This window comes from Uloborus diversus, chromosome 3 (genome assembly GCF_026930045.1).
Source record: "Uloborus diversus isolate 005 chromosome 3, Udiv.v.3.1, whole genome shotgun sequence".
Taxonomy (NCBI): Eukaryota; Metazoa; Arthropoda; class Arachnida; order Araneae; family Uloboridae; genus Uloborus; species Uloborus diversus.
Window position 1 is genome coordinate 75,842,931 of NC_072733.1, and position 22,518 is coordinate 75,865,448.

General features: G+C 32.9%; 1 protein-coding gene across 3 annotated transcripts in view; it reads right to left on the bottom strand.

Moving 5' to 3' along the window:
- The window catches only part of LOC129218094 (alpha-N-acetylgalactosaminidase-like), a 36,408-nt gene extending 14,304 nt beyond the window's left edge, over nt 1–22,104 (bottom strand). The window contains exons 1-5 of one of the 3 annotated variants that reach the window (XM_054852290.1): nt 22,010–22,104; nt 18,449–18,610; nt 17,149–17,323; nt 6,812–6,986; nt 129–223 (exon numbers count right to left, since the gene is read on the bottom strand). In XM_054852290.1, the coding sequence (XP_054708265.1) occupies nt 129–223; nt 6,812–6,986; nt 17,149–17,323; nt 18,449–18,603 (600 nt within the window). In that variant the 5' untranslated portion in view covers nt 18,604–18,610; nt 22,010–22,104. Of the gene's footprint in view, nt 1–128; nt 224–6,811; nt 6,987–17,148; nt 17,324–18,448; nt 18,611–21,564; nt 21,798–22,009 lie in introns of those variants that run through there. The other 2 variants (XM_054852289.1, XM_054852291.1) reach the window with 2 other exon arrangements.
- Nucleotides 22,105–22,518: the final 414 nt, after the last annotated feature.

Consider the following 22,518-nt stretch of genomic DNA (forward strand, 5'->3'; position numbering starts at 1 on the left):
AAGTAAACTCATTTCAACACTTACATTATTCTAGTCTGTAAAGTATTTTCTTAATTAATATATAAATGACTTAGAAATCATTTTATCAACAGTATTTAATTTTTTTTTTTTTTCAAATTTAAGCTCACTTGCATCCCAGAGTCTACTTGGTAAGCTGGCCAACTACATGAGAAGACAATTGGACGTCCAGTTTTGTTCAGGGCAGTAGTAATTTGAGGATATACTAAAAATAAATTTTAAAATTAGTACATTACCTTTATTATTATGAAGCTCTTACTTAAGAAAATGCACAAATCATATATAACATGTAACACCAGACACAAAAAACTGTTCATATGATAGGTTCTTTTTTAAATAAATGTTTTTGTAATGTCTATTAGAAATGGGCAATGTCATTCTTTTTAATGATCTACTCATCAGAGGGTGATTCTTTTTTTTTACCCTTTCATTGGACTTGTTCATTTGAAAATGTTGTGAAGATATCTCTGCGACAGTTACTCCCATAAATTTAAAATGTTTCATTCTATCATTAATATTATTTAAAAAAAAATTCATCTAAAATTAGCGAACCGTAAGAAAATACAGTGGTAAAAATTTAGTCAAAAAATATTCTATTCAGGTTTAGATGTATAAAGCAATTATAGCTCATTTTGTAAGATATTTCTCTGTGGCGGACTAGAAGGATATCTGTTTTTCCATTTGAAAAGTCATAGTTTGATTCCTGCTTGGTACAAATTTAAATTAAAATTAATCTCATGAAAAGAAAACTAAATAAATAAAATTGACGTGAAATCAGAAAATTAGCAAAATTGATCTTTAAAAAAAAAAAAATGTCCTCTACAACATTTTAATTGCTTCAAATTGTATTGCAAGTAAAGAACAAAATATGAACTAATGTGAAATAGTGCATTAGTTCTGAATCTGAAATATTGCACCTCTAAGTGTAATTGAAAATAAAAACAAAAAATGATTTTGAATGTGTAAAATATGAATGTAACATCAAAAGATTAAAAAAATAAATAAAATAAAATAAGAAATGAAATGAGAGCAAACTCTTAAATAAATATCATCTTTCAAAAGAACAGTCCTTCATTTTTTAGGAGATCGTGCTGCATTATTCATTTTAATGAGATGGTCATTTAGACCCATTAGCAGAGGCCGACAGGCTGAGTTTGGCCCAGTCGGCAAAAGAATATTTTGACCCACCTCTGTAAATGAAAAAAGTTAAATTAAACAGTGCTGGATCTCATTTTTCCGAGGTCTTGCAAAGACATTAAACTACCGCAAGTTCCTATTTTCCTTTAAGTTTTTTAATCAAGTTTTAAAGTTCTAAAAAAAATTTGTAAAATGTAAAATGGTGCTCACTTTGACACATTTTTTATGTGCCTTGAAAGAAGGATACTAATGGTCACAAGTCTTAAAAAACACATCTTTAGGCTTAAATACTGTCAACATAGGGAGGACCTGAGAAAAGAGAGGAAACAGGTAAATTCCCCGTGAAATTTTTCGAAATTGGTTGATCTCTATAGGCTTAAAGAGTAAAGAATCAGGAGGAGGGATTCTAGTTCCCTTCCATGCGATATTTTCAAAATTGACGTCAAAAACAGAAATTTTACTGTTTTTGGTAACGTTAGAGGAGATGGAAAGGAAGATGTTCCCCCACAATTTTGCTTTCTTTCTTTTTTCTTTTTCAAAATTGAAGTCCATTTTAGTCTGTCTTTGTTTACAATAGAATGTCGATAGCTGTTGCCGGAAATTCTTCAAAATGTGAAATTATAGAAATGCAATTTTAGGCTACACATGGTGAAATTAATGGAACAGGGAAGCATCGGGGGTTCTTAATGAAAACCCTTTGCCGTTGAACTATTAAAAAATGCAAAGCTATCTTTGGTCACGCTAGAGAGAGAAGTAGACTCAATGATCTCATTTGGAAGCATTTCAAAACTGAAGTCTACTCCACCTAATTTTAAACAACAAATAGAATCCAACGACTCTCTTTCGAAATTTTTCGACATTGAAATTTTAAAAACATAATCTTATAATATGTTTGGAAACTTTAAAAGGAAAGGAGACAGGTTTCCCTAGTGTTTGCTCTAAGATATTTTTGGAGGGCACCGTACCCTTTCGCTTTTAAGCTAACCTTTGATCCTTAACTTAATCAACCTTCCTTGCCCCTTAAAAATTTCAGCAAAACTTCACAAAAGTGAAATTGTTTTCAAAAGGTAAAGATTCACACAAGCCTGTCCATGAAACGTCACTCCCTCGTTTTAATCACTCATCCACAAGAATCTGATCAGAATATATAACTGAATGTTTTTAGCATTTTTTAAAGAAAAGAATAAAAAGTGAAAAAGCTTTTCAATATTTTAAAACTAAATACCATCGAAAACAATTAGACTTTGTGTGCACCTAGTATACAGAAAAGTAAAAAAGCACCTTTTTTATGTGACAAATCTTCTATCAAAAAGTGCCTTTTTATCTGCACTGCTCCTTTTTTGTTTTGGGGAAAACACTAGTTCCCTCTTGGCCTTTTTTTTTCTGAAACTGAAATGAATTTTAGGCTATACTGTAGATAAAAGGGTTCTTTTAGGGTATTAAAAGGTTCAGGGATGCTTTTCTGAGGTTGAAAGCCTTATTTAGGCTAACTTTGAGGACATAGAAGTGTCAGGATGTCCCCGGAGGTGAGCTTTTTTTTTTTGTCATTGAAGATTTAAAAATCCAATTTTTTCCTGTGTAGTGAAAAGTTACGAGATTTTCTGTATAGTGTACATTAAAGTACTCAGCCTTACGTTAAGTACATGTACGCTCCCTAGGAATTTTTTCAAAATTGAAGGCCTAAAAACGCACTTCTACGCTATGTTTGGTGACGTAAGGGGGAGGATTCTTCTCTAGGAAATGTTTTGACATTTAGGCTTCAAAAACGTATAGAGGAAGCAATGAGAGATTCAGGAGCTCTCTCTTCTAAAACGAAATTTTGTCTTGTTTCAGATTCAGTTTATAGTAGTTCAGATTTGCTTTCCCGTAAGCGATCCCGAGATGACAGTATTCTTAGCGATAATTTACAATAGGCCAACAAACTCTCTTGCCGATTTACAGCATTTAGTTGAATCTGTCACAATCAGCTGAGTACATAGTGAATGTCACGGTTGTCTTTTTCCAATTGGGCCAGCAATCCAGGATATTGCACTCTCATATTTGTTGCCCCAATTCTAAATGTGCAGTCAACAATTTTCAAGGCTGCAGAGAGCAAATTTTCGATTTTTCTCAAAAGTTGTTCCCTTATCCCAAGTGCTTAGATTGTTGTCTTTGCTATTAGCCTTTTTAATAGCCTTAAATTTATTTCACCACGGAATGGGTGCATAAAGATAGCAAAACTGACGACTGAAACATCATGTATAGCATTGGTGCCCAACCTACGGCCTGCGGACCACATGAGGCCGCGAAGCCGATCTATGTGGCCCGCAGTTGTGTTCAATGTTATGAAATGCAGAATATATTCTGAAACATTTATAACCTAATGATCATCTTCATTCAGTCTTATAAATGATATTTGCAAAATTAGAAGCCAAGTAGCCACGTATTGGCTGCTCTAAAACAGATCCAAATTTCGTATCAATAAAATAAGCATGCAGTAATAATGGAAGTAAATTCTGGTTTGTAATTGTCTTTCATTTTCCTTGTTTTTCCATGCTATTTAGAAAATTAAATAAATTTTATATTTGGGCAGTTCTCAAAAGGTGGGAACAAAAAAGTTAACTTTGAGCAATTTCAAAAATTTTCAAATTTGACATCAATTTTGCTTTTATTCTATAGTATGCATACCTAGAACACAATATATGAACATGAAAAGACAGCAGGTATTTGTAAAAATTGTTAATTAGCAAATTAAATCAGCAGTCTGTAGGTAACAGATTTTGGACATTGTTGTCCTGTAGGTAACGGATTTTGGACATCATCTTAATGTAAGTTTCACCAGTTTTGACAATTGTTAATCTGATTTTTAACTTTTCCAATGAAAATTTTATTTACTACTTTTTGAATTTTGCAATTTAATAATAAAGAGGATATTAATCAAATACTTGAATGGCTTTACATACTGCTCTTTACATATAATGATAAATAAAGTTAAATATAAGTTTTGGAATGATTTTGAAAAAGTTGATGAAAGGTAAAAAAAAGCTTCAAATTAAAAATAATACAAATGTAAAAAGTGACATCAGTTTTAAAAATGAATATTTTTTTTAATGTCATAAAAATTAAAACGATGTCTAAAAATAATTATTGAAAAAAGAAATTCGTATTTCTAGTTGGAGATCGTTAAATTATGTTTCGAAAAGAAAGAGAAAAAAAAAATTCTAAAATAATAAAAGCGGGGGAAAACAATTGCTAGCGCAGGTGATAAAGTCGCCAAAACTGGTGCAGCTGACGAAAAACTACATTTGTCAAACTGGAATTGCCCTCTGGTAACCTTTAGCTTATCGTACACTGTGTTGTCGCCAACGGAGTTTGCTTGGCGATTTTAGCGCAAAATGGCTTTCGTTCGATCATAACCAGCCATGTTTCTACTGTAATTTATGTATTGTCCAATGTGTAACGTATTAATTATGCAAAATAACAATGGATTAAAGAAGATAACATTATAATAACCTTTTTCATTGAGGTTAGAAGACAGTGGATGATCAAAAATGATGAATAAACGGACAGAATTATCGGCGTCAAGATCGTAACGCGATTTGAACATCTCACATGTATGTTTAAGAAAAATCATTTTTCTTCTAAGATACTGCATAAAAGCTTATGAAAACACTTTAAAACAATTAAAAATTGATTCTCAGGATCGATAAATACCTTTACAACGAAAACATCATATACTTAGTTCTCAAATAATAGCATTGTAAAGATCGTAACTTTTGGATATACATCAAATTTCTAACTTACTTTTTTCTAAATTCGTTTACAAAGTAAATAATATGTCTTTACTTTTGTTATTTGTGTAAAATATTAACAAAAAATTATTCAGTGTAAGATTCATACCTTTAATTTTTTTTTTAAACGTATGGAAATAATTAAAAAAAAATTTTTTTTAATGGTACATTTGCTCAGTTAACGTTTTGGTATGTCCAAAATTGTGCTTTTTAGCAAAGAAAATATTTTTTTAAGGGCATTTGAAGAGCAATTTTTCCATAATTTATGTCAATTCTTGTCTCTATACAGTATTATAATTTAACTCAAAAATTTTTGAGTTAATTAAAATGAAAGTTATTTGGTGTTGAAGCTTCAAAGTTGAGGTCTGTGTTTGCTCGCACCTTTTGAGAACTGCCCATTTGTCCTTCTAATGTGAGGTGTGGCCCGAGGTAAAACGAAAAAATTTTGGCCACCACTGATGTATAGCATCAATCTCAGTTCTATAGGACCTGTCCTGTTTTGCTTTATGCACAATTTCGACTTGAACTTGAAGGACAAGAACGTAAGTACTTTTTTAAGGAAAATTTGCTTGACATAAAAGGCCCTTAAGTTGCCCCCCCCCCCTAAGCAGTTGGTCCAGTCGGGGATCCCCAACTAGCCGACCTGGCCAGTCTGCCCCTGCCCATTAGTTCATGAACGACACATCCCTAATGTCTGTAACTATGAAGGGACTTGAGTTAGAAATGTGTTTTTTTAAAACATATTGTGGCAGACCTAACAGACTATATTTTTATCAAGATATCAATTTCCAAAAAAAAAAGACTTGCGTCCTTTCAAAAATAAAGGATTCATATACTAAGAACTATTCACAAAACATTATTTCATTGGTATTGAATACTGTATACTAGTACATAGATTACTTACATAATGTTGAAATTGCAAAAATAGCAAAAAAGAATTGCAACTGCTACAAAGAAACAAACTTTCAATGCAAAAAAGAGCTCAGGGATGAAAAGTCATCTGACGATTTTGTAAGCTGTCTTTTCACCCCTTTTGATTTTTGAAATAAAATTAAAAAATAATGAGTCCCCTCCCCCCCCCCATTTTTCCAATTTGTTTATATTTTTACATTTAGATATGATACAATTAGATTAGATACTTTAACAAATTTCAATACAACTCACCATACTGTTTACAAGCTTAGTGCAACAGATTTTAAAATGTTTTGATGTAACACTATATTAAACAATTCTCTGTAATTTTGTACTTCATATCCAGCTAAAAACCTGAAAAGAACCCATTAAAAAGATAAGTTTATGGTTTCGATTCAGTGCTCCTTCAACGCAAAATTATCATGCAGCTTGAGTAAAATCAGACTGAAGCGAAGTACATGGTTGCAACCTCACCCCTATACTTAACTTCTTAAAAATTTGTCTCTGAAGTCACAACAACTCACTAATGAAGTGACTTTCATTCATTTATTTTTCAATTGTGCATTTCATTTCGGACTATTTCTTTGTATATTCTTTATGGGGGCAGTATTAGTACACAGCATTACACAATATATTTTAGTTGTGATCTATTTGATGTAGTTTTGTATCTCTTTTTCTGGCACTATTAATAATTACAAAAAATAATCCTCAAACATCTCAATGCAGGACAAAATGTGGGAGAAGTTGGGATTATGAGTGCTGTCGCACATTCAGCTTTTGTGTATTATTTTTTCAAACTATGCAGATTCGCATACATACGTTTTATGAGCTTATTTTTACATACATAATATATGCCAGGAAGATACAGTTTATAATACATTTTGATAAAATTTTAAAACATTATGCAAAAAGAAACACTTTTGTAACCCTAAAAAAAAAGATTTTTTCAGGAGAAAAAACCAAGATGTTGTTACATGTATCCATTTCTTTAGGATCAGCATAACATCCATCAACTTTTAACATATCAATGCCCCATTCAGCAAATGTTTCAGCATCTGTATCATAATGTTCATAACTTCCTGGATATCCGCCACATGTTTTTGTTCCACAGTCAGTGTAAATTCCAAGTTTTAAGCCTTTAGCATGTACCTTATTTAATATAAAAGTTTGAATTACAACATGCACAAATTTAATGAACATAAAATATCAACATTTATCTACATTAAAAAGTAGCAAATTTTAGCGTGCAAAAATAACGTTAAAAAACAAAAAATACTTATTGGGTTCAAAAGGAACAACAAATTATTGTTTACTTCCTATTGCTTTCATAACCTTATAGGCAATTAATGCAGAATTTTAATAAATAATGTAAAAAAACATATTTCTTACACATCAAAATATGCAGTAGTATAAGATCAAAAGATCAAGTCTGTTGAAAGTTTGGTAATAAAACATCTTGTAGCAGTAAAACTTTTTAAAAGAATAGCAAAAAAACCAAACAAATTCATTATCTAAATTCAGAGTGGGCACACCGGGAAGGCAATCAGTGCCATAGCCTAAGATGGCAGATTTTACAATGTCAAAAATTAAACGAGCTGATGAGTGCATCACAAAGAGGGGTTCCTCAGGGATCAGTTTAAGGACCTCTCTTGTTTATTAATTTTATGAATGACATCAATGAAAATATTTCTGGAAGCATGAATTGTTTTGCTGACGATGTAAAAGTTATGGGGATTGTAGAAAATAAAGAACAGGTAAAACAGTTTCAAGAAGATTTAGATTACATTACTAAGTGGGCGGATAAGTGGGGTATGGTAGTTAATGTAGGGAAATGTCAAGTGCTACACTTAGGTCATGGAAATAATCATGTGAGTTATTGTTTACAGGGTTCAATCATTAGTCAGGCAGAAAATGTTATTGATCTGGGTATTTTAATAAATCAGGACTTCAAGTTTAGTCAACAGTGCAGCATTGCAAGTAACAAAGCCAACAGAATGCTTGGGTTTATCAATAGATCTATTTCAAACAAATCTAAGAAGGTTCTTCTGCCTTTATATAGGAGTTTAGTAAGACCTCATTTGGAGTATGCTGTTTAGTTTTGGTGGCCTTATCTGAGTAAAGATATTTCAGCAGGGCCGCCGCTGCCAGCAATGGGGCCCGCGGTACCAATTTTAATTCTGGCAGCCATGGCGGACCCCCTTTGCATGTCTTGATACTGTCACTTCCTTTTCCTCTCAGTCACACGCTTATTAACTTCAAAATGAATAGCTTTAAACTTCTTTTATATGTAGCGTTGCATTGTTTAGTTGCATATAATTGAATTTAATGTAAATTTAAAGACTAATTTGAAGTTTGCATAAAAATATATTTTCAAGTACATAATCTTTATACAGTAAAACTTGAAGAATTTGTCATGTCTGAGATAAATAAGGTAACATGGTATACTATGAATTTTCAGTTAGACGAAGTCGGGGGGATCAAGGAACAGATCCACATATAATCTCTCCGAACATCAGTTTTCAATTTATATTTAAATTAATTTACTTAAGTTTCCATTACTTTAGTCGCCAATGAATACAGGTATACCTGTCTGGATTACAAAATGGGCATTTAGTTTTTTTTGGGGAGGGGAGGTCTGTAACGCTTACTAACCATGTTTTCCCCTACCTACTTTCTTCGCCTCTAACTCATGTATGACTGAGTTAAAATTCACTCGTGCTGCGAGCTGGTGCTTAATGCCAAGAACAGGTAGAGAATTTAGTCAGTCTTGTCCAGTTGCTGATCTGGTCGACGTTTCAATTTGATTTCTTAATCTACGTAATGCCTTTTCAGCTTGGGGCGACAGTCATGGGGAGAGAGCAGAAAATGTAAAGGGCAATATACACACATTAGGATATATCGTTTGAAGGCTCCTGTTGTATAGTTCATTCAAAAGCACTAGGGGAGAAAATTCAGTTACTTCACTAAACACTGACTAATGAATTTTTCTAATGTGAATAATCATCTCATTTCCAAGTAGATCATTTCATACTGCTGCATATTGATGATAGACATTCAGACATCTTTTGCACTTCTTCATCATCTAAAGATATATGTTTGAGTATTGGCTAGAATAGGGAAAAATTCCCTTCATTTCTTCAAAACATGCACTTAAACCACGAATAATAAAGTCCAAAATTGTAAAAATTAATTCTGTTTGAAATTTGTATTCACCGGGTATAAGTTCAGTAATTTGATGCATTGCTTCTTCTTTGAGATCTGCTCCTCCATCAAAAAATGTTTTTCTCTTTTTTTATTCATTCTTTTTTTTTTTTTTTTTTTCGAACTTGAAATTTCAATCTCTAAGTCCATTACTTCAGAAACCAATTTTGTTTCTTGAAAATTGCTGGTCAACAATCCCTTAACTTTTGAAGGTCTTTATGAATATCATTTCGAGACTGATGACAGTCCAATGAAATTTATCGTGTATGAATAATTATTTCACGTTCATCAATACATGATAGTACTTTTAACCAAAAACTGACATAAGCATGCTCTCAAAAGAACTGAAATATATTTTAATGCTTGTGCTTCACTGCATGCCTTCTCGGTTAATTGTAAGGCAAGTTTTTCACACAAATGATCGAGTGCTTTCAATCTTAGAGCAGGATTTAAAATGGAGGGGGCAAGTCCACTTGTTGGGGCCATTGAACTTTATTGAGGACTAATAAATTGACTAAGACCAGCCTAGCTGGACCCAGAGCCTGTTGTTGGTCATCACATTTGTATTTGTATTTTACGCCAATTTAATGATAATAGTGCCTTGGATCAAGCAAAGAAACACTTTAAATATTTTTACCACAAGTTTGTAACGAACTGAAGCAAAAAAACATTTTATACAGATTAATTTTCCCAATATATTGGATATTTTAATGTGATTCAATGGTTAACTCTCTAAATATCGCCAATAGTGGCCAAAATAAAACCAGATTTTTCAAAAAAAACCTTTGTCTCTAAGTAAGCGAGAAAACTTGGTGACCAAAAGCTTGGTGATAAATACATATACAAATACAAATGTGACGACCAGCAACAGGCTCTGGGCCCAGCTAGGCTGGTCCTAGTCAATTAATTAGTCCCCAATGAAGATCAATGGCCCTCTTAAAGCTATCCACTCCCTTGCTCATTACCGCCTCTTCCGGTAAGCTATTCCAAGTGCCCACGACCCTGCTAAAGTAGTAGTTTTTCCTGATTTCCAAGTTAGCCTGAGATTTAAATAGCTTAAAACAATGACCCCTTGTCCTGCTTTCCCCACAAAAATTTAATCCATTTACATCTTTCATTTTGATAAATTTAAATAACTGAATCATGTCCCCTCTGACTCTCCTTTGCTCCAGGCTATACATGTTAAGCCTATTAAGTCTAGTATCATAATCTAAATCTGAGAGTCCCCTTACTAATTTAGTTACCCTTCTTTGAACCCTTTCCAATACAAAAATATCTTTCTTCAGATAAGGCGACCAAAACTGAACAGCATACTCCAAATGAGGTCTTACTAAACTCCTATATAAAGGCAGAAGAACTTTCTTAGATTTGTTTGAAATAGATCTATTGATAAACCCAAGCATTTTGTTGGCTTTGTTACTAGCAATACTGCACTGTTGACTAAACTTGAAGTCCTGATTAATAAAGATACCCAGATCCATAACATTTTCTGCCTGATTTATGACTGAACCCTGTAAACGATATCTCATATGTTTATTTCCATGACCTAAGTGTAGCACTTGACATTTCCCTACATTAACTACCATACCCCATTTATCTGCCCACTTAGTAATATGATCTAAATCCTCTTGCAGCTGTTTTACTTGTTCTTCATTTTCGACAATCCCCATAACTTTTACATCGTCAGCAAAACAATTCATGCTTCCAGAAATATTTTCATTGATGTCATTCATAAATATAATAAACAAAAGAGGCCCTAACACTGATCCCTGAGGAACCCCACTTAAAACATCACTCCAATTAGAATGATTTCCTCTCACAACTACTCTTTGCTTCCTACCAGTAAGCCAATTTCTAACCCAAAGTAAAGTTTTTCCTCCTATTCCTATGTCAGCTAACTTGCTGAGAAGAGCAACATGCGGTTCCTTGTCAAGAGCTTTTTGAAAATCAATATAAACAACATCCACACATTTTTTGTTATATAAAGCTGAGGTAACCTTGTCGTAGAAATGCAATAAATTAGTAGTACAGGATTTACCTTTCCTGAAACCATACTGCAAACTAGTCAACAGACTATTAGTCTCTAAGAACTTCATGATCTTAATTTTGATCAAAGTTTCGAAAATCTTACAAATCACCGAAGTCAAACTTACAGGTCTATAATTCCCAGCAATACCTTTAGACCCCTTCTTGAAGAGTGGCGTTATGTTAGCCAGCTTCCAGTCCTCTGGCACCGTCCCCGAGTTATAAAAAGCATTGAAAATATTCAAAATAACATCCACTAATTCCTCTGCACATTCAACTAAAATTTTTGGTTAAATATTATCTGGTCCCGGAGCTTTAGTTGCTTTAATCTTTTTCAAATGAAATAAAACCTCTTCCCTGGAAAATACATAATCTTCAAGCTGTATAATAGCTTGTGTCTTGTTAGTGTCAACTGTTGAGATACAGTTATCGTTAAACACACTGGAAAAAAAGTTATTTAGAACATTTGCAATATCCCTATCGTTTTGGATTAAATTTCCATACTCATCAACCACCCAGGTAGCACAAACCATCGGATTTACGTTGGAGAAAGGTTGAAAATGCATCGCAATGGTTGGAAATATGTTTTGGTTAGATATTGGTTTTTTTCATACGCTCATCCGATCATTCGAAGCATCGGAGGATGGTTTAAAACCAACCTATATCCGACTAAACGCATTCCCAACTTATTTCTAACCTTCAAACCTGTTTCACATTTACGCCCATTTATTGCAAGCTCGTTGCTGATTTGCACGTTCAGCGAAGCATGCGTAATGCGCTCCATAAGCCCCCCCCCCTCTGCAGTTTTGTTAAGACCCCAGGACTTGAAAGGGGTGAGGGAGGGGTGCGCCGGAGCATAGCCATTTTCTTCGTCATTCCAGGGTCTCATACACATTCACACGTGTCGTACTTGCTAACGGCGAGTGTTGAATCCTCGCAAGTACTCAAGTCTTTCAAAGTAAATCAATTCATTTTTTCAACTATTTTTCTTTCTTTCAATAAATTTAAAACTAAGATAAAACATTGTTTTTTTTTTTTTTTTTTTTTTTTTTTTGTGTGTGTGTGTGATTATTAAATGCATTCTACATTTATTTGTTTTCCAAGCACGACAAATCATTGTGGGTGTGCAGGCCCAGATTTTTTCGTTTTAAACTACTTGAATTTTTTCTACAAATTCGTTTTGGCAGGGGTTTTTAGGGGGAGGTTGTTTCTAGGGGTATTTTCTCTTTTTCGGGGGGGGGGGGGGGCTCCGATGAATCAAAATTCTTAAAATTTTTGCGCATATTCAAACTGTTTTTTTTTTTTTTGATAGATGCTGTAACTAGTTTTCTGGACAATTTTGTGAATGCTTTGAATTCGTTTCAGAATTTCGTGTTGTTCTTTGTTTAGCTTCGGTAATTTTAAACGCATAATATTTAAAAATAGTTTCCTCATCATACAAATTACATGTGCAATTTACCATAGAAATAAAATTGTGTCTTTGAATGAGCTTTTCTGGTTGATGGATTCCTTCCCTAATAAAAAAAAAAAAAAAAAATCAGTGAACATGAACTTTTGAATGAAATGGGAGAGTATAATAGTTCGGCAAAACAATAAAATAAGTACTTTTCATAATATTCAAGTTTCACCCACGTCATTTTAATTGCTATGAAGATTTACTAACTAAATGTTTACGCGTATGTTTTTTTTTTTTTTTTTTTAATTTTTATTCTTATTTCAGGTCAAAGCAAAATTGAACCTTCAAACAAGCTAGGTTATTTTTCATGGCAGAATTTTAGAGTCAAAAATTTTATTCGGTCTTAAGAATAACCTTGCTGGTAATTAATATTTCCTGAAAAAGAAAAGAAGAAACTAATGTATGCTTATGAAGATAATTTTGGAGTAATTATTCAGAAAAATAAAAGGTAAGAATTATCAATATCTTAATTTTTGTTCATATTTTATTGAAACGTTTGTAAATGATAGGGAAATGATAAATTGTATTAAATTCAGCCATTTTATCATTTTATGTTAATATGACTGAAAATTATTCTTTACACTCGTTCTTCTAAGAGCACCTCGTAATACTTATTTTATTAATGAAATGCTACAGTTAAAGTAGATAACATTGGAAGTTAGGTGGTTTAGCGTTGAAATTCATAGTGGAATAACGTTAGAAAATGTAGGTTAAGCGTTGTTTTTTTTACATCGAAATTACGTTTGGAAAGTGTTAGTTTACTGTTGTGTTTTACATTGGAACAACATTAGAAAATGTTGGTTAAGTGTAGCTTTTTACATCGAAATTACGTTTTTAAATGGTTAGTTTGCTGTTGTATTTTACATTGGAATAACATTGGTTGAACGTTGTATTTTACATCGAAATTACGTTTGCAAATGGTTAGTTTACAGTTGTATTTTACATTAGAATAACGTTGGAAACTAACCAATAACCAACCGTTGGATAACCGTTTTCCGACGTACCGTTTTAAGGTACGTTCCGACGTAAGATGCCGACGCTGGTCCAATGTAATATGATAACGTTGGACCAATGTTCGTGTGCTAGCTGGGCAAAGGCCCAATTTGACTGTTTCGAGCTTTCCCAGAATTAGCGTAAGCAAAAAACCTCTTAGGGTTCCCATCAATGTCATCTGCCAGCCTTTGCTCCAATTCCCTTTTCTGAATCCGTACCAAATACTTAAAATTTCGCCTTGCCTTACCATACTGGAGTCTCTCCGCAGTCTGACCAGTTTCTTTAAACTGACGAAAAGTGGCTTGCTTATAATTAAGAGCTTCTTTAGTCTCCCTGGAGAACCACATGGGCCAAATTTTGGTACTAACACCTTTTCTCCTAAATGGAACATAGTCCCCAACCATTTTAGCAAGTTTATCCTTAAATTCCGTCCACTGCTGATCTATGTCGCTATTTTTCAATCCTGACAAAAAAACCTCTTTCAAGCTCTGCCTAAGTGCAACAAAATCAGTGTTTCTGAAATTGGGCACAAACCTAAAATTATCATCTTTGCACACTTCAAATTTAACCCGGAACCTAATGCTGTTATGATCACTATCTCCAATATGCTCCCCTACACACAACCCTTGAACAAAACTACCTATGTCACAAAAAACTAGATCCAAAATTGCCTCCTCTCGAGTTCCCTGAGTTACAACTTGATCTAAGAAACAGTCACCAATTACTTTTAAAAATTCCTCTTCTTTGCCATTACCAGGATAAAAATTATTCCAATCAATACCCGGAAAATTGAAATCCCCCATTATGATAACGGATCCCTTACTGGACATGTCACTAATAATACGGTACATCTGTTCATCTTGTCCCTGGTTTGAATTAGGTGGCCTATAAATGTTTCCAAAGCGTAGCTTTTTGCCCTTACTGCTCATCAACTCCAGTCAAACCATATCAATATCAGTAGGCTTATCATTTATGACCAATTCATTGCAAATAAAATTGTCTCTAACATAAAATAAAACCCCACCACCTCTTTTACCTACTCTATCCTGTCTGAACAAATTATACCCAGCAATATGTAATAACTCTGCATCAGATTCGGTAGCCCATGTCTCTGTAATTCCAATAACATCCAACTTCTCATCCATAACTATGCTTTTCAATTCATCCATCTTGTTCCTAATACTGCGAGCATTGGTATAGAAAACTTTAAGCATGACTAAGTTGCTTTTATTTAACACCCTGAAATTTCCTAAATTACAATTGTTAACATTACTACTCTTGTTTGTCACTTTATTTCCATTTCTAGCAATACCCAAAAAGATTTCATTCTCTCGATACCTGATGCTTGAATCATGCCCCCCATTCCAACTTAGTTTTTTGACTCCGAAGCCCCTAAAATTAATCCACTAACCATTTTGACCCATGTAGAGCTCAGATGCAGGCCATCCCTAAAGTTTGCCAAATTAAAACACCACTTTTGTTTGCATTGAAATTAACAATGATTCCCCCCCCCAAAAAAAAGGTGCAAAAGATCCCCTTTGGAACATTCAAATGCAACCAAAAGGGGAGATGCACGTCTAGATCCCACTATGAGTCTATATACCAAATTTCAAATTTCTTGGACATACTGTTTTTGCGTTATGCAAGATATATACGCACATACATACCTACATCACAAGAAAACTTGTTGTAATTAATTCAGGGATCGTCAGAATGGATATTTCTGTTGTCTATATGTTCTTAGGCATATATCCACGTGTGGTTGGGTTGAAAAAAAAACTCAATATTCATTCGGGGCAAGCAAAATGTAAATTAAGGACGATTTTTGGGTGAAAATTATGGTACTTCCTTCACTTTGTAAAAGGAAGTAAAAACAACAAGAAATAAACAGACGTGTCTGTTTCAGGGCTAAAAGATACTATAAAGTTAAGTTTATAGTTACAAGATAAATATAAAGTTATCTTGTGACTATAAAGTTAAGTTTATAGTTACAAGATAACTATAAAGTTATCTTGTGTTTGCCAGTGCAAGGTGGCGACAGGAACTGCGAAAAAAAGTTCTTGACTCTTTTCCCTGATTTCCCTGATAAAGTTCACCGAATTTCCCTGATTTACGTTTCCAATGATAATGGTTTCCTTCCTTTACCCTATCTGAAAATCATTGCATATTAAATAAAATGCAGTGTTTAAAACGTTTTAAGCTGTTAATTAAAAATATATTTTTGAAAAGAAGATCCTTTATTTAGTAAAAATAGTATATTAAATTATCTACAGAGAAATATAGGAAATCTAAAACAAATACTTTAGTTCCAGTAACCAGTTAGCATAAGAATTCTAAGAAATTATAAAAACCACTCTTAAATACATATCCAATAGTGATAAAACTAAAAAGTTTATTGGGCAATAATTTTGAACTGAATTTTCAAGCAGCATAATTGTTGCTGTGAGAGTAAAAAGTAATAGTGAAAGTATAGAAGTAATGCTGTTTTATTTAGAAAATAATAGACATATTTATGTAAAACAAATTGAAACTTTTTAGCAACCAGTCATACTGAGCTATTCTCTAATCAAGAACTTGGGTTTTAATGAAGGAATACAGCATTTTAACTATATTAGAAAATAGTAAAAATATATTTACTTATGTACACAACTCAATTTTAAATTATTTCATTATTAGTCAAAAAAAAATCATTTGTAACAAACAACATTGAAATGCAAAAAACAATTATTAATTTCAAAATAGATAGTATGTAACTTGGTTTTAAAATAAAAGAATTTTAAATTCTGAAAAAAAAAAAAAACCCTTCGTATAATCTGAGGCGACAGCAAATAATACGATGGCAAAAAACAAAGTTGATTTTCATTTAAAATTCAATTTTAGCAATTAAATCGAACACGCCAAATAATAGCATTTAAGCTTTTAGCAATATCAATGTTAAAAAACAAAGATTTTTTCTTGAAATTGTGATTACAGTATCAGTATGTTATTTACTTTAAGACAATGAGTAAAGGCAAAGGGGCCAAGTCATCAATGAACGCTTCCTCTTTGCCTGTAGGTTGTTTATTTTATGTAGCATGGAATGTGTGGCAGAAAAATTCAAGCTATATAAAATAAACAACTTTACATACACAGAAGCTTAGGAAGTGCATCCTGTGGTTAATAACTTAATATTCTCAATACTTTGACCTTGAGGAGAAAAGATGGACAAATATGCTTCAGTGTATAATCACACCTCAATAATTTAACTTTTTTAAAACAAATAATTGGCAGAAAATGCATAGGAGAAAAGGATACTAAATTTTTCAAAGCAAAAAAAAAATTTTTTTTTTTTCTTCATTTGATCAATTTTCCCTGAATTTTTATTATTTTTTCGAAATTTCCTGATATTTCTCTGATTTTTCCCTGATCAATAAAGTTCTCTGACTTTTCCCTGATCTCCCTGATCTGTCGCCACCCTGCAGTGGGTTGGGGGGATTATCAAAAACTAACTGTACCAAAAGCAAATGTGAGCAAATGAACCTTCTCTCCTCTCTCGGGCTTCCTATCTGTCAATCAATATCAACAATTTGTTGAACTAAAGCAATTTTCATTCTGACTGATTGTAATTTGCAAAAAAATCTTAAAAAAGAAGCTCACATAATCTGCAATAGCTTTGATGCCATTTGGAAATCTTGTAGGATCAGGTGTCAATCTACTTGAATTATCTCTAGCTTTTTCCATCCAGCAATCATCTATGTTAACATACTCATAACCAGCATCCTTAAGCCCAAGATCAACAATACGATCCGCCATTTGCATGTATAACTTTTCACTGCAAGAGAATTAGGTTACTCTAATAATGTTTAATTTAACTGTAAGGGAGAAAATAAATTTTGATGAACACTTCTATTAGAGAACTCCAGAAATCAAAAAGAGAAATAGAACTATTTTTTAATTTTTATGCACAGTAGAGAACCAATTATCCGGGAAGTTCGGGACCATAGCTATCCCGGATATCTGAATTTCCCGGTTTTCTGGATCGCTAAAAAGAGCTTTTGGCAGATTGTTTATAAAACTTAAATTACTATAATGAATAGAAATATGTATTAAAATAATAAGAAAACAGTTCAGGAATGCTTATCAATATCGAAACATTAAAAACTACTAGTGAGAGAATAATTTAAACACCAAAAACCTTAAGTTATTTAATAAGACCTGAGACCATCACACTCATTTTGAAAAGGAAAGAAAAACACCAATTTTCGATGTTTTAAAATAAAAGAGAATGAAGGGAAGGGCAAGAAACAAGTTTTTGAATGTAAATGTGGGATTCTTTTACTATAGTGTATTAGCGATTATTGATAACTATTGCTTTTGCATTAAGTTAATACCAATTGAAATTTAATTTATGAATTCCTGCAGCCTTATTACAGTCTTGCGTTTAACGATTTCTAGATTCCACCATCAACTGTCCGGAAAATTCGAGAATCGAGGCGTTTCACATGCTTTTGCGACGTCACTTCCGCTCTAAACGGTTTTAATTAAAAGCCATTCAATAAAATATTGCGTTATAATGTAACAATATTCATTTCTTTAGTTTTCAGTTGGAATAAAACACAAATTTCAGACTTACGTGTGGACTTTTTAGTTCAAGAAAATATTCCGGAAGTTTTCAACCGCATTAAAGACAACCCTTTGAAGTTCATTTTTGTAAACATTTTCCCGAGTTATAGATGAGTAATATGGTATTTATTAAGAAACTGCTCATTTTCTTTTAGGTATTTCAAAAAAAAAAGCTTAGTTTTTCAAAAATTGCCGAAAATGCATATTTTTAAAAAATGGCAGGAAAATCGGCAAAAGGTTACCGGTTTTCTGGTTTCCCCGGTTTTTTGGTTCCCGGATAAAAGGTTCTGCACTGTAGTACTTAAAAAGTTATGTAGCTAAAATATGGGCTTACCTTATACAATTCTCAGGATCATCTGCACAGTTAATGTTACATACAAAGCGTTCCCATGACAGCCATCCCATTGGCGGAGTTCTTGCTAATCCATTATCTAAACCATATATTACAGATGTGGAAAAACAAAATGCCAATGTACTGAAGAGGAACATGATGTATCTAGAAAAATAATACATACTTATTAATTAAAAAGAAATGTTATTGATTTCAAAACAAATTTCAAAATGCCTTTTTATTCTTGAATAAGATTAAAAAATACATACATTGTTCATCACACTTGAATTAGAATGCTACTTTGAAACTGCTAAGATCCGTAAGACTTTTTTTACATTTTACACAAAAGAAAATGACTGAAATATTTTAATCAGTTTCTTTCTTTCTTTTTTTTTCAAAGCAATACAGAAGATTAAGACGAATTTTTTTCTATTAATGACCAGAGAGGATAAAAAAAAAAGAAAGAAAGAAAAAAGAAGCTAATGTACAGAAATCTGAATCAATATGGTCTACTCCTTACAACAAATAATGAGCTGTGGTATGATGGTACTGATAGAAATTAAGTACAAAAAAATTTTAATGCTTCCTTGTAAACTTGCCAATTTGACATTGCAATAATGTAACCAGAAATTGCTATAATGTAACCAAGCAGGCTTGGGTTGATATACTCGCAGACTCTGCAGTGCAACCACAGCACTAAGGGGCTCACTAGGAAACAGGCCGAATCATTTCTGAAAAACTGTTTTGATCAGTTTGGATGAACAAAAATCCTATGAATTTCAGCTCATTATAGAACAAAAGTCACTTTAACATTAAAATAAATAAAATTTAATAAGGAGGCAAAAATGCATTCGTAGGAAAATTCCAGCAGTTTAAAAGTAGACAGCAATCAATAAAAATTTTTTTTTTAAACTTGTAAAACTTGTAAATCAAGGGCCTTAGCCGAACTCGTAAGAAATAAAAAGTGAAAGCTGAATCATTAACCAAGTTTAGCCAATTCCATGTTATGTGAAAGCCCTTTCAAAACCAAGATCTAGTCTACAGGGGGTAAGTTTTAGATTTTTTTAAAACTTGGATTGAAATTAAAAGATTGGTTAAACCTCAAGCGATGCAAAGTAATGAGTGATTTGTTTCCTTGCTGACTCATAATAAATGACTCATAAATAAAATGAGTTTAACATTTACACAAATGAATTCAAAATATAAGTATAAGCATTAACACTAGAACGACTGACATTTTCTGTATACCTAGAAAGACTGAAGGGGCCAGTGTGGCCCCTACCCATTTTTGGGGTGAATTATTTTAAAAATTCTTCCTGAGTGTGTCCACATGCCCAATGCACCTTCTTTCATGACTAAATAAAAGCTTAGTATGCAATTATTTGTAGTGTTTCTCTCTATACTGGCCAAAAGTTTGGATCAGTTTTTCTTTTCAAGAGCAATGGCTACCATTAGGCTGGTAAGCAGTCAGTACTGTTTATAGCATTTGGATAGCCAACTGGCTGTATAAAGCGGAAGTTACAGGTTTAACCGGAGAGAATGGCCTTTTTTTTATGCTAGACCAATTAGGAGAAAGAAAGAAAAAGAAAATTTTAATTGTAAAAAAGCTTAGGGGCCACTGTGGCCCCTCTTGTCTTTCTAGGTATAAGGATCAATATTTACAGTACTATGAGGCGTATGATAAAATGATTAAACAAGCATTCACATAGTGTCATATAATGAAAAGTCGGGAAGTTACATTACGTTCCGTTAGATATTATCCAAGTTATTAAACAACAAACCATGCGAGGGGCCACACAGGTCCCTCCGTCTTTCTAGTGCTAAAGCAGTTAAAAACAAGTAACAAGCACTCGTTTAAAAATGCTTTAATTAGTGTTGGGGAGGGGAATGAGCAATCCAGTAGGCAGTTAGGGGCCCTGCTGATTTTTTTTTTTGCAGGGAGGCTAAAACTTATAGATTAGGGCTTGCAACCACGCCCTCATTTGGGGGACTGGGGGGGGGGGGGGGTCAACTGACCCTCCCTGGATTTAAAAAACATAAATGTACATTTTCCATGCATTTTTTTTTTTTGGGGGGGGGGTCTATAAAACACACTAAGTACCTGAATAACCCTGGAAAGGATCAAAATGATGGACCTGAATACAATGCAGTATCAAAATTGCTATTTAAAGCCAAACATACTGCTTAAACAAATTGATGAATAAAACAATAGCAACTATGCATTCCCAAGTACAAACCAGTTATGCTTGGGAAGTAGACAGTGAAAATTATAAAACTTATACTACTTCAATTCCAAACCAGACCCCTAGCTTCTGACTAGGCTGATGTCGCCTCTCGTTGGGGGTGGAAGTAGCAAACTTTTATTTCCCCAAATATTATTCAACACATCTTTTGCTAACCTTAATTTTCATTAATTGCCTTACAAATATTAAATGTTTAATTTTTCTTTTGACCTTCAAAAAATAATTGCGTGCTAAGGGTGGTTACTTATTAGTATTTGTAATTAAAGACAGCTTATCAACTAAAATTAATTTAACACGTTATATCCAGACTTAAACTTTATGTTTTTCATTCTAAACACAATGGAAAATAAGTTAGTTACAATATTAGATAATATTTATCAATCAAATCGAAACAGAAGTTATTTGCGTAATTCAGTCCAACATGCTCTGTCAGGGGGATCAGTACTCCATCCAAGCATGAGCACATTGGTCAATTTTACACGGTTTTGTTAAAAAAATTGAAAAACAAAGTTAATTCAACTATTTCAAAAACGCATGGGATGATGAGAAATGTTTATTGAAACTTATTATAGAAAATCAAACTGTTCATTAATTTCTTTCACATTGTTTATGAGCTTTTTGGTAAACAAAACATGAACCAAGAGCATGTTCAAGTATTTGATACTATAATCTTACAATCATATTTATGCTACAATAGTCATAAAAATAAAAATGAATACACAAATAACTAAACGAAAAAACAAAATTAAAAAAAAAAAAAAAAAAAAAAAAACCGAAATAAAGCAATAAAAAAACGTTCAATCAATAGAAATGAAAGTTTTCGCTTCAGTGTATTTCATTCATAAAAATTAATTAGTTATGCAAGAATGATCTTACATAAAAATATTTATTAAAATTTAGGAATAAGAGCAAAATAAAAAATCCTCATCTGTTTCACTAGAACTCTGAATAAGTTCAACGTCCGTCCACTTTTACCATAAAATCGACAACTCTGCCTGGCGAGTGCATAAATAATATTTCATCACATGACAAGAGAAGCACATGATAAGATTATGTAGTCCTTAAATCTGATCTATTACAACAAGGGGGAAAAAAATAGTGTAATTTCAAGTAAACTTTTCGACGATGGAATAAGAATTTTTTTTCAATATTTGCTTGGCTGTGAAAAGATAACATTATAAACTTGTTCCCCAGAGAACAAAAGTATACGCAAGAAAAGAGATAATGATTACAAATCAGAAAGATAACAGTCAGAATTCTACACAAGTTGTTCGATTAAACTCTGTTAATAAAACTAAAACACAAGCTTAGCATTTCTTACCTGAAATACTTAATTTAAAATTTTTAATGATATTCTTTGTTGAAATTGATGACTGCATTTTATATGGCAGACATTTTGCGTGTTTTACAATAGATGGAGCCACTACTGAAGCCTACGTGCTTGCATGACATGGGGGACTCCCATAGACATAGAAACCGGTTCGCTCGCGCTTTCTTAAGGCTCTTCTAAACCTCTCCGTAAAATCTTACTCGGAGAAATTGCAGAATCTGTGGCAACACAAGGGGTGTATCTGGGAGGGTCTAACTCGATTTTTTTTGCACTTCTAATTGGTCTGATTTCATGATGGACAGCGTCAATCATTGAGTTGTTGAAAGGACAGTCGTAAATCTAAGCTGTCCCCATCAGTACTCCTTTGCGGTCGGACGAGGGCAGAGAGCTAAAAGAAGGATTCTGTTCCAAAACATGTCCCCCTCCCCCCTCCGGCCTGTTTCTCACCACGACAACAGATCGGCGTAGCGGAAAGAACTCACGAGTATTGCAACATTCAC